The following is a 13,757-nucleotide window of genomic DNA, read 5'->3' on the forward strand; positions in this document are numbered from 1 at the left end:
GAGTACTAGCACTTGACACCCTGCTTTTCTTCTTAGCCCTCTAGACTAGCCCAAGGGGGAAGTAAAGGGGTGAGAACACCAAAGGCTTGAAATCACTTAAATCATGCTGTTTACTGTACCAAGATTGCATAAGCTATGTGCCCAGGACTGAATATTTATGGTTCATTGTGTTCCATCGTAGATAGAAGCATACCAGCCCACCTTCTCGGGGAACCTGCATTCTCAACTGCAATCCCCATTCTTTGGAACTGTTACTCGTTAAATATTAAAGTATTCTATTTCCTTTATCTTTTTTTCTCTGACCAGTTTTTTTTTCCTCACCCCCGTCCCACCAGTTTGGGCCTTTTAACTCTAATGTTTACATGATTCCTTTATACATTCCATCTGTAGTAACATACAGTCTACGTGCTCTTTTTTTTACAATTTACAAATAAATAAAAATAACCCAAGCACATCAAGGCCTGATTCACTAAAGTAAACTTACACCTTTGTGTAAGTTTACGATTTAAAAAAAAATATTTACGATTGCCAATCTTATGTGCGGTGCCCCCGCCACAAATGCGCACCCATAAAGATACTACTCATAACATTTCTTTGTAAATTGCAAAAAATTGTAGACTTACACTAAAGTGTACATATACCTTTGTGAATCCATCCTACAGTCAAAGTATTGCACTGTCCTTTAACAACATTGGGCTTTTGAAGTAGTTTGTAGTACAACAGTAGTGCTTTCACACAATTTACTACAAAATGTTATTCACAACCTGCACTTTTGAGTAAGTTTACTATTTTCAGTAGTCACAAACTTCATTTTATAGTACCTTACACTTTTCTAGTAACTTAAACTTTTGTAGTAAGTCCCTTCCTGCATGATTTTCTGTGGGAGGTTGTTGCAGTACCAGTCGTTGACCATTTATAGTGCTGGACTTACTAAAAAAAGTGGAAATTACCACAAGAGTGCAGTTTGTGAATACTGAAAAGTAGTAACCCTACTCAAAAGTGTTAGTTACCTTCGTGAATCAGGTCAAACGTGTTTTGTCACTTAGTGCCAACTCATTGATTACATGCCCTAAAGCAATTTGCAGATTGCCATTGACACATTTACAAAACACTTGTAGCTTAACATAATGTCATAAAATGTAGACCTAGTATATTCATTGCTGGCCACCTTGCTTTAACACCTCTTTGGAGGACAGGTCTTCTTAGTTTCATAGTTTTTGAAGTAACATTTTCATATTTTGTTTCCTATCAACAGGTGAAAATTCAACAACAGTGCAAGAAGTCATCCTAAATATCTGTCTGCTCTGAAGGTTTGTTCTCAAAACTCAGTCACTTATTTTGATCTGGAGCTCCGGAACAGCAGAAATAGAACAGCCCCCTTGGCACCATGGTCTCTCCATTAAGACAATTGTGCAAGATTAGAAGATTACAGGCCACCTGTGAAGCCAAGCTTCCAGAAATAAGAGGCTGGAATCGGGTGAAGAGACTGAGGATAATCGGTTGTAAGAGAAGCGTGGGTTGCATCTGAACATCAACAGAAATGAGGGAGAACAATGTCCTAATCCTATACATATCAAGAAACCATGGTCCAATGAGTAATAAAAGCAAGACTATAAATCAAGAGGAGGCACCTGAGAAATACAGTGCGGCTAAATATTGGTGACTTTAATTAACCATTTTACAAACCCGTTTGCCCAGCTATGTAGAGTCCAGTCTTCTATTCAATTGAATAAGTGATTGAGGTGCCTTATCTCGTGCAGTTCACTTGATTATATTTCCATTTTGAATTTAAATCCTTTTGTAGAAACCAAAATGGCAGTGCAAACAGGGTTGGCATGACAATATTCCAAACCATTTTAGACAAATACAGAAATCAGCTACTCGTTACCTCCCGCATCATTTGTATGTATGTGTTATTTGTATAGTACAAAACTAGCTAAAAGCTGCAGAGTGTACATGGTCAAATGCAAGATACAGTTAGTGAGTAATCGAAGGAGAAGCTGGAGTCTGAGCGTGGTAGTGGACTGTTACTGTGCTGTGTTGTAGTGTTTGTAAGAGGGTGTATTTTAACCCCTGGCGCGCTGCGGACATTCCCCCGCGGTGCGAGCAAATTAATGAGTGAGTAGGATTCGGACGGCCCCCGGCCGTCCTCTGCACACGCCCACCGTGGCAGCGGACGGACGGCCCCACAAAGGGGTTAATCACTTTCCTAAATAGAGACCGTCTTGGGGATCCAGAGATGTTGTTCACTATTCCTAATTGAATCGATGAAAGCAATTGTTGCCTTGTTTTTCTTCTCTGCCCTGTCTGTGGGTGTGGCTGTTAGAAAGATAGGCAGGGGTGACCATAATAATGGCCCACTATTTGATATCTGCTAGTTTGATTACATTTCACAAATTTAGAACTACTGAATTATTATATACTTTCACATTAACTTTGGTAAAATATTTTTAGGCACTACAGTTAAACACATTCAGTTTTTTTACTGGAATTCCTTCTAGGCAGAGCCCCATTAAACAGTACAGATGTCTAGTTTCAAAGACATATTGTAGCCTTTCAATTAGTTTACTTGGGTTAAAGCATGACCATTATTTACCATTAGGTTGTTTTATTTTCACTCTTGCTTGCTTGCGTTATATTCAATGGCTTTTCTTGTTGCAGCCTTAACATTTTATGTTTAGCATTTCCATGGAGCGTAGCCCCTCTACTATCTCTGTTATTAGCTCGCTTTTAGGAAACTCCCCTCTTCTTTTTGTTTAAGCACTCCATATGTTTTTAGGTCTCGCCTGAGCCAGCGCATGCGTTGCTCTGGCGAGACATTTAGTGTGTAGGCTTTTAAAAGTCCGACCACACGCTTTTGGCTGGCATAGAGCGTGCGGTTACGCGCACAATGATGAGCAGAGGCGCCATCTGGCTTTCCTCTCTCGTTATGGTGTGCACACATCGCACACAACTCGCCAGCCTGCTTTTACTTTTGCCGTCGCGCGCGCTTCTCTTCCTTCATTGCCTTCTTTTATGTCCCTTATTGCTTGAACAATCCTTCGTCCTCCAGTCCTTTCATTCATCCTCTCCGTTTCATGTCACTTTATTTCTCTTCTCCCGTGCCCCTCATGTTCCCCAGCGCTTTAGCAGACTGTCACTTGGCATGCATCTTTCTTCTCCTGAGCATTTGCTCTCGGGACATGACACAATGTGTATACATTCCAGAGGCACACACGAGCCTTCGAGTCCGCTCTGCTTTCCGGCTTATTTTGAGAAGGAGAGTACCTGCACTTCTCAAGGGAAACGTGGCACTTTTAATTTAATTGTAACACGCCCCATCTCAGAAACAAGCAGGTACGCAAGCAACTGCTCTGATACAGCCTGCACCTCTAAGCTTCCATTTTAGGCACTGTGCCAGACAGCACTTAGTGTGACCTAGTCACTCTAGAACTTTTCACCTACAAATCATTAATTACAGGAGCGCTAGCCACAATATCTTAACAGGACCAAAATAAGACTACAACACCCAGAATGCACTGGTCCAGGGCTAAACTCAGTGTACTTAATGAGCTACAGAGGTGCTATGGCCATAGCAGCGCATGATCTGATCTTGTGTAATAACTGTACATAGTTTTTTTTTTCAAGCAGCGAAAGTATTCAGAACCATGTTTAGCGCCTCTCGCTTCCTTTTATACTAACTACCCTGGCACATTCGACGTTGGTTTTGCCTCTGCGTGAATCCAGGGCGTTGTGTTTGTCGGGTATCTGCTCGGTGCACAGTGAATTTGTCACAGGAAAGGGCTGGGAGGCGGCCAGATCTCACTGCCGAGTCACAAAAGCCATTCATGAGTGTGTATCCCGGCAAACGCGTGCCTTTCGCCAGTGCTGAGACAGAAAGAGGCTACATGTGACAGGGAATAATAAACAGAAGTGGGTTTTCAGATTTGATAGAGAACGTCACTGTAACCGGTTTGAAATAAACCTTTGGTTGCCAGAGAGAATAGCAGCTTATAACCCCACCTGCTTTGGCTTCCCCAGTAAAAGACTTCCCTGTGGACGGCTCCCTAGAGCCCCCTCTTACAGTTCACCTCGGACGCAGTTCAATGTTAGCTTCTGCGAATGATCCCAGCACGTACCAGAGTGGACGGATAAGTGAACACTTTTGTAAGGTCTAACAAAATAAAGTCAAATGTTTGGTCATTAATAACGCAAAGGCCAAGTTCTGAATTGTAGTGAATCACTTGTTTGTTACTCCTGGTTTGCAGAAGGAGTACAATTAGACACAGCATGTCAGTGCACCAATCTTGGCATTATATTTGATGAAAGATTAACCTGCAAAGTTCACTCACTGATTAGAAGGGTTGCACTAAGAGGATTTGTAATGAGCCTCTCATGCAAACACTCAATATGGTAGGACCTCTGTGTTTACTATGCCGAAGGTCTACGAAGCTGGGGTTAAGTCTGTTTTACTGAATTGCGGCTTCGCTTTTGCCAACACATCTTCAACAGCATCAGTCATATCATTACAATATGTCCAAGCCTCTGGCTTTTGAGAAAGTGTTCTTGAGAGGATACAACATTTGTGTCTGAACTGATGCTCTGGAATTAGGTTTGGACGGTCCCTTTGTTAGAGCGTTAACATTTATCTCGGAAGCAGTTAAATGCTTGACAATTATAAAAACTAGCAAGATGGTACCTAGTAACTCGGGTGATTATCTTTTATTTTAGGTTGTGTATGTACAGCTCCAGCATTCTTAGATTATGATGTAGTAAGTTTGTGTATGGTGTATTTACATAATGCATTAACACACTTTTATATTAATTTAATGATTTCTTTTTTACTTTATATATTTTGGGGGTTTTATCTACATGCACGTATGTTCATTTATTATGATTTATTCCTCCACTTGGGTATTTTTGTATTGCATTAATCCTGTATGCTAATAGCTACACAAACTTGAAATTTCAACTCGATATAGATACTGTAATGAACTGTAGATAGATTGGCTCTATTAACTTCGAAGATACACTCTTTTTCTTTGAAACATACAGGGTTTGATTCACATAAAATAACTGCTTAATAATTCAAGTTATTAGCCTAACGATTGTTTGTTGTTATTTTATTTAGCACTCAGAAAAAATCCAAAGTATGTGTACTACTACAACTAGGAACATTTTACATTTCTGTACAGATCCCTAACTGTAAACTGAATTATTTTCACCTGGCAGCGATTATTCTAGTTTATGGTTCAGATGCAAAAACTTGTTTTCTCTTTTTCCTCCATTTGGAACAAGCATTGGCATAGCCAGTCTCGCATTTGGGACCTTGTAAGTGTTTAGCCATGCAACAGTTGGTGTTGTTGCATGCATAACTAAATACTTATAAGGTCCCAAAGCGAGACCTATTGGCTATGCCAATGCTTGTTAATCTCTCTTCCTTGTGTGCTCCCCCCCTCCACATTGCACTCTCTTGCCTTTGTGCTACTCTACACCCACCTGCACTTGTGTTACTCTCTCGTCCAAGTTTGACACGCCACATCCTCCACATTGCTGTTTTTACCCTTTTGTTTGCCATTTTGTCCCTTGTTCTCTCCCTTGTGTTGCTTCTACCTCCACCCGCTGTATAGCTTCTCCCCTCAATCTCTCCTGAACGCACTCACCCAACCCTTGATACATTTTAATCTAAACAAAAAAAGTGCTCTGCCGTATCATTGTTAAAAAAGCATTTTCACGCTACTTTTTTAAAATTTAGCAATCCATCTCAGATCAGTACAATAAAAAGCAAAAAAGCCTATGTCATTTTGTAGGCGTGTGCAGGCTGTACAGCATGGCTAATAACCACTATGGCTCATCTGTGAGACACATTGGCTTTGGCAATGCTTGTTTGGACACTACAAATACCATAAAAGACAGAATAAGGAACACAATCTATATACAAACTAATGAATTACACCCTTTTGTGCTCATTAAATGCGTAAACATTAAGAAAAGAATCATATCGGTCATCTCTAACCATGCAGTACTTTACGGTAGGATGTAGTACAATCCATAAGATAGGGCTTGAAAGACAGACGGTCTTGTGGGCAAATCCTTAAAGTGTGGCCTGGACAACAGGATTGTGGATAAATGCATCCTCAGAGACACTAGTGCAACTTGACACACCTTCATGAATTGCAGACCAACATACAGTAAATATTACATCCACATTGTTGTAACCTACTACCTCAACCTGGAAGCCTGTGCATGAGTCATAGGACTTTCCCAGCCTATCCTCAAAAAATAAAAAAGGTAGAGATATCATCTCAGATATCAATTAAATATTGCATGCAGTTTCATTTTTTTCACTTGCAATCATGGAGAAAGTAGAACTTCAATTTTGATGTTTTGAGATACTCGTATATGAAAATATTAACACCTCTAAAATAACTTGGTAAAAAAGAATTTCATTAAATAGCTAGGAATGAAATTTGGAAAATGGAAAACGTAACATATTCCTACTCACTTTCTTTCTCACCTGTTGTAAAATCGAGTCGTATCACTCTTTACCACGAAGGGACGGTAGGGGGCGGTAGTTGGTGAGCAAGGAAACATCCATTCCTCGCTTCTGGGCTAAAGCTAATATTAGCGCCTGCTTTCAAGAATCTGGGTATAGTGCCTCTTCCAGGATTGATTAAAAACATGGGTAAAAAGGGGATTCAGGTGGTTACCGATTGACAGGCGTAAAACGATAGTTCAGGCATTGATAACCAGAAGACTGGAATATGGTAATGTCCTGTATGTGGGTATTGCAGATTATCTCTTCACTAGACTCCAGGTAAATTAGAACGCGGCTGCCAAGCTGATCTGTAATATGGACAGATATAGCTCGGCTTCAGCCTGCCTGGCAACCCTACATTGGCTGTCAGTAAGAAGGGAGCCAGCTTTAAGCTTCTTTGCCATACATACAGGTCTATATAACACTGGGCCTGAAATTCTTCAAGAGAAAGTGGAATTTTACATTCCGGCACGTGAATTGAGATCATAAAACCTGGCGCTCACCAAGGCAAAACGGATGTAAAAAGTTAGAACAGGCAGCCGCTCTTTTTCTGATCTGGCAACGGCCCATTGGAATCTTTTAGACCTTCTTCTGACCGAGAACCATCTATGGTTTAGGAAAAAAATGAAAACTTGTTTTTTCATAGAATAAATCTTTATTAGCAGTTTATTCTTACATTTTGTTCAGTCCTCACAGTTGAAAAGATAGGGAGCTTTCTAAGTGCCGTGATATCTCTCTGGATGAGTGTTGCGCTATATACAGTAAATAAATAAATAAATTAAATAAATACAGTTGCTTCTGCTTCTCTATTGGCTTAACTGCCCTTGTAAAAAGCATACCGGTCCTGAAAAGCTAGTTACCAAAAACATGTATTAGCGTAGGAAAATTAGAATTCTGTCAAGGTGGCACATTCTTTTTATGCACAACTTTACCACCCTTGGTAAGGTTACTTTGTTTCAGATGTTCAGCAAGCACCGTTTTACTATTGATGGTATCTTGACTATATTTTTCTATTTAACAGCTGTCTTTTTTTTTTGTCTTTTGCAGTAGTTTTACTAGTTAATATTGCTATGGTTGTGTGAAAGAAATCAGAAAATGTGTAAAGGTCATAGAAGTCTAACACATGCTAAATGCAAAATAACAGGCAAGCATTAAAGCACTCTGATGTTGTCTCTTTATTTATTTTGCTTATACCCCTTGATGCATAATCTGTATTATTCCCTTGCGATGCATTATCTGTAAAGTGCTCTGATACCCTCGGTGGTCATGTTCGCGCTATATAAAACTTTCAAAATAAATTAATTAATTAAAGTGCTTGTAGCAATTTCAACAGACCCCTATTCCGCCTTCTGTTCTGATCAGTTGGGGCATATAATGCTAAAATCTATACACTTCTGTTCTACCTTTATATACATATTTATATACATATTCTCAATGCAATAATTGTTAAATAGTACATGTGACAAAATAGAAGCTTGAGCTAGACACAAGCAAGCAGGTTCCCAGCTCCTCTTGTGGGAAAAATGTAAGATGCCATGAACAAGCTACAGTAAAAGAGCGAGCTCTGCAGTTCTCGCTCGAATATTCCTTTTTTAGGACGAGGTTATGCTTACTCGTTCAGCTTTCTTTTGAGTCCCAAATTGAAGAAGATTTGCCAGAAAATGCTTAATAATATCACAGGTTCTTTCTATACTAATATAATAAAGAGAGAGCCCATACCTACCTTTGAGGCGGGTAATCTCAGGAACCACAGCACCAATCACAACACCCAATACAGCATTGGAAAGGACAGTTGCAGCAGATGGACATAGGCTATATAGCTGGTCTCCATATACATTTTTTTTTCTTTTTTTAAAGCGCATGGTTACGCCATCTCGGCGTGTCCCTGCGCTAAGTGACAGGGGGTGGCATTTACAGCAACAGTGGGCCAAAGAAAGAACGTTAGGGGAAAAGGAATCCGTTGTGGGCGTGGGCGTTCTGCTGGAAAGCCATTGGTATGTGCATAGAGCGATGGGCGCGGCATGCTGGGACTGCCGTCCCGAAACGAGGGGGAGTTGCATTTACCATTTGGGCGTGTGCACGGGCATGTGCATAGAGCGATGGGCGCGGCCTGCGGGGACTATGAGGGGGCGTTGCATTTACCATTGTTGTAGGCGCTGGCTGTTGACGCAATGTGGGGCGTGTAATTTCCGTCAGATGGAGCCGAGCCATCCCAATACGAGTGGGCGTCGTCCCAATACAAGTGGGCATTGCATTTACCATTGTTGTGGGCGTTGCATGTTGACGTGATGTGGGGCGCCTAATTGCCGTCGGCTGGAGCGGAGCGTCAGGTGGAGCGCACAAACACGTTTGTGTCTGCAGCGGACACAAACGTTCCCATATTGCATTGAGGACACGGCTTCACAGTGGACGCATTCTTCTGCGGGGGCTGAGCCGGGTGATGAAGCGATTCTGAGTCGCGGGGCCTGAGCCGGGTGATGGGGCGATTCTGAGTAAGTTTTCAATAAAACGCGCGGCCTGAGCCCGGTGATGGGGCGATTCAGAGTAAGTTTTTTAAAAACGCGGGGCCTGGGCCCGGTGATGGGGCGATTCAGAGTAAATTTTAAAAATAAATTCCCTTGCAAATTGAAAGCATTACAGACATTCGATTTTATCCCCGGACAACGTCGGGACGGTCTACTAGTAATATATAAAGTAACACTAGAGTAGCCCACAGTAGCCATTAGTATGGCATCACAGAAGAAGCAACCTATTTCATTGCATGTTATGTAAAATGAACATTAAGCCATAGTGTTATCATTTTCTTCGAGTTAAAAAAGGGTAGGTATGGGTTATTGATACTCATAGAAGAAGAGTTTTTTTCTAGTCATCCTAAGGTATAGATCACATTTCTTTACTCCACTCTTACTTGAGTTGAGCGTAATTTAGAAGAATGGCAGGTGAAGGCAGAAGTAATATGCAGAACACAATACTTTGACTCCTGCTGGTATCTGACGGCCTTATTAACAAGCCCACAATTGCAGCTAAAGTTAACTTTGGTCCTTATAAGACATGATTTGCAAGTACAAATGGGAGTTTTCCAAGCTTTGGTGCAGTGAAAATCTAAGATTATAATATAGACTTGGTGGCAAATATTATATGCCAAACCACCTTTATTGCTTTCTCACTACAAAAATAAAGAATAAAAAAACGCTGTAACATAACGGTAAAAATTAAAGGAGCGGTTTAGTAACAGCCTCTGTATTGTTGTACATCAAGCTGGTATTCAGACTGCCAATGACAACAAAAACACAGGTTCAAGTGGTCCAAAGAAACAGGAAATGAGGATGAACCTACAAGGAAATAATAAGAGGAGGAGACCCATAATGGATCAAAAGAAAAACAGCAGTCAAACATGAAACAAGTAATATACTTATGGCAGAGCATAAAACTGGTGTATGATCAATTAAAAAGCACTAAACATTGTTATTGAAGAGACTCCAATCTTTAGCAGACACATTTCTTATAATACTCTCCTGCTTGTCTTTAATAAAATTTTGGATTTTCTCTGAGCGTAACCTTAGAAAATCCCAATTTTAAAGCAAGTCAAAGGAATGGCCATGTATGCATGTTTAAAGGCCATGTAGGAATGGCCATGTATGCATGTTTAAAGGCCATGTAGGATTCTTTCAGTGATTTCACGAACAATAACACCTGTTCTCCTTTCTCAAAAGCGCCAAGATGCTCCATGGAGTGTAACCCGCGCTATACAAAAGAAGATTACATTACGTTACATATAACGCACTGTCTTCAGGTGATAGCTCATGAAGTTAGCTGGGTGGGACTAATCTGCAGCTCTAAGGATCATTTTCTAACCTTAAGCTGTAAAAGAAGGGCAAGATATTACATGTCAAGCAGACCCTAAGGGAGCATATATCAGTATTGTCTGGAACTACAATATTGCACATCCTGGGGGTTATGATTATGCAGGAGACTGAGTTATGCAGCTTCCTAAAGGAAATATGGTGCTCATCAACAAAATTGATGTTATTTGAGATAAGTACTCTAGGAGGCAGTCTGTGACATACAAGGAGGAAGAGGATGAAACATAGATGTACATGACTAAGTGGGCAGCTGTCTTTGTCTGAGCCGAAACATAGAACATGGCCATCTCTTGTGAAAAATGCAAGCAGGTGATAGTGAGGTCTCTGACATCGGAGACACTTCTGAAAGTGATAAGACAGAGGAGAGATATGAGCTTCAGAGATAGGTCCTTAAAAGAGTCACACATTTTAGCAGGACTGTTGGACAACATGGAAAGAACAAGGTGATGCTTCATGTGGAATAGTACACAAGAAATCAAGGACTCTAAAGATGTCTAAACTTCATGATATAGCACAGCAAGGGATTCTTATCAACCAAAATTAAATTCCAGACTGAAAAGTGCATTGCAGGTGCTGACAGGATGACATTCATAGTTCCATAGGATAACATCTTTGAAAAAAGCTCTTACAGGACGTTCACCAAGATACGAGCAGACAGCCTAAAGAAATCCATACCCCATTCATTGCTCAAAAAAATCCAAACTGCTCTGATGGAATTATGATTGTGTCTGGTTTCTCAAGCCTAGGAGTTCTTGACTGTTGGAAAGTGGGTTATTGGTAGGGGCAAATGTAGGTCTGCCACTGGCAATAAGGCCACTAACACATGGTAGGACTCAGCATAGGTCTTAAAAATGTATTGCTATGATCAACCCTTGGTAGCTTGGCTGCGAGCAGGCAGGCTTAACTTCAAAGACAGGTAAGTAAAGCATTTAAAAACACCAATTCAATAAATAATTGAGACACAACACATAATAAAAATCCAATACCAAAGATTTAATAAAATACAGCACTTAGAAGATTATAGCACCATATTGTGATACCTGCTTGCGCTAGACCGGGCCAAAGTGAAAGTTTCAGGCCGAGCGCGATGGAGTCCTGAGCGGCTACAGCTCTTGGCAGGTCCCGGTCTCAATTTCTACCTTTCACACTTAGAACATTTCTGGAGCTTTTCTTCCCAGGGCCCCTTGACGCTCCCAGCCAGTCTGGATTTGGTGAGGGTTCGCTGGCGTGCCTTTCCACGAGCTCCCGGTCAACTTACCTGGAGCGGACTTACAAAATTTCTCTCTAGCGCTTCAGCAGGGCAATCCAGGATTCCAGGCCGACGCAATGGAAGGCAGGCGTCTTGGTTTTCGCGATTGCCCCCGGTCACCTTTTCTACGAGCGGACTTAGAAACTTTTCTGGAGCTTTTTCTCGCGGGGTCTCTCGGTGCTCCTCATGTATCCGGATCCGGTGAGGGTTCGCCGGCTTCAGATTTCTTCTAGTCCCGGTCAATCTCTTGAAGTTGGAGCGATGGAGCTTTTAGTGGGACGAACCTGGTTGGCTTGGCCGGCTCGCGGTTGAAGACTGGCGGCCTGGCTGGCCAGGTTGAGCCAGTCCCTCTATGGAGCTTTTTTCAAAGTTGCTCCAAAGTTCTCCAAACGTCTTGAACTTCTTCCTGAAGTTCCTCAAGGGGTCCCAAAGTGTCTCAAACTCACTCCAAGGGTCTGGAAGCTCCAAGATGGTCGTTGAAAGTTGAGGTTTTCAGTTCGCACAATCCACTGGTACAAAACCCTTACAAATCCACTGGTGGTTCTCCAAGGTGCGGATTTAGGTGGTGATGTTCCAGATGAGCTCTTTTAACCTGTAGCTTTCAGGGAGTCCACTCTTTAGTTCTTTTTCAGCAAGATAATCCACAGGGCTGTAGTTTCAGATGGTACAGTCTTCAGAGGTCAGGCCTTAGAAATCTTTGCTCAGCAAAACTTATCAAAAGGCCACTTCTTGCTTCAGTGTGTTTCAAGCAGAAGATCTGAAGGGCTCTGCCCCTCTCAGATACTTATTCCAAGTTCTATGGGTCAAGCAAGATGTCACTTCTGACCAATGGGAGCAGGGTAACTCCTCCAATATATGACCACATCCTGTAGAGTGTGGCATTATTTTGTCCCAGAGTGCATCGAAACTTTCAAATCCATAATGGCTGATTTTCCAGCAAGGAGGTAAGAGCTGGCTAAACACACCCCTAGGATGGGTAATTTACTTAGACTCTCCCCCTGCATCTGCTCATACCTTCCTTAATCCTACCATCTGCCTAGGGTGGGAAGTTCATAGCGGTAAATGACACTGGTCTCTACTCTCCTCTTTAAAGAACATAGTTTACAACTCCTCCCCCTGGCCTGGCATTCCTATGGATCAGCACAGTGCCCTGCCAGCAGAGCTGGTTAACCCCAGAGGCTCTTTATCACCTCTTCAAGGCAGCCTGGGAAATCCACTTAACTCAGGCCAATCAGGGCAGACCACTGGAAGGCTGAATTTGGACTTACAAACAAGAAAGTCCTATAACTTCTTGTTTGTACGCTTTAGGAGAAATTCAACAATATGATATTGCTGGATTTATTAATACCATTCCGGGAAGTCTTTGAATGGCATTTCTCTCCTATCAAGAGTTATTAATCAATACCTTCCTACCATGTTAACCTATGTAGTAAGGGATTTGCAATGGGAAAAATGACTTGGGTCATTTTTCCAGCCCCAGGACTTACAAAACATATTTGATAAGTTCTTGTCTTATATCTACAGGAACCCCACCCCATGTGCAACTAGGGGAGACCTTGGGGGTTCTCAATCTGTAGAAATATTGCAGATCCTCCCTCCACAGTCCTCCTAGCATCAAAGTCGAATTTGAGCGGCACTTTACCACAATGTGGTGAGTGAAATGTGAAATTTCACTTTACCCAGGCATAAAAAAACTTATTTTATAAGGATGTACCTTATAAATACCTGCCCCCTACCCCTGGGATACCTAGGGGAAACCCTGGGTGTCCCTAATACGCCAAAACATTGGAGGTTATCCGTTTTAAGTGCCCCAAACACCAAAGTCGAATTTGGGCACAATTTACTTTTTACAAGAAGTCCTGGCACCAGGGATGTTTTTAAACTGATCTCAGGCTTCAGCAGTGCACACATGCAAGTGCAGAAAAAGGCTGCCTCCATCTAAACTGCCATGCCCCAGGGTACTGAGGACTTCTAGGTAGTTTCAATCCCCCTGCCCTATTATATACTAGGGGCCTATAGGAGAGGTCATGCCAATCACAGGGCTACCCCACCATACCATTGTGTACCCTAGTATATATGTAGGTGTTTTCACTGTATTCTAATGTGTCTCTTTCAGCATAGCACTGGC

At 41.7% G+C, this 13,757-nt stretch overlaps 1 protein-coding gene across 3 annotated transcripts in view; it reads left to right on the forward strand.

The window, feature by feature from the left end:
• TNFRSF14 (TNF receptor superfamily member 14) overlaps nucleotides 1-7,828 on the forward strand; it is a 470,620-nt gene extending 462,792 nt beyond the window's left edge. For 2 of the 3 annotated variants that reach the window (XM_078642475.1, XM_078642476.1), the window contains exon 9: nucleotides 1,256-7,828. In XM_078642475.1, coding sequence (XP_078498601.1) covers nucleotides 1,256-1,259 — 4 coding nt within the window. In that variant the 3' untranslated portion in view covers nucleotides 1,260-7,828. The remainder of the gene's footprint in view (nucleotides 1-1,255) is intronic. The other variant, XR_013594741.1, reaches the window with a different exon arrangement.
• The last annotated feature ends 5,929 nt before the right edge of the window (nucleotides 7,829-13,757 follow it).

This window comes from Lissotriton helveticus, chromosome 5_1, assembly GCF_964261635.1.
Source record: "Lissotriton helveticus chromosome 5_1, aLisHel1.1, whole genome shotgun sequence".
NCBI lineage: Eukaryota > Metazoa > Chordata > Amphibia > Caudata > Salamandridae > Lissotriton > Lissotriton helveticus.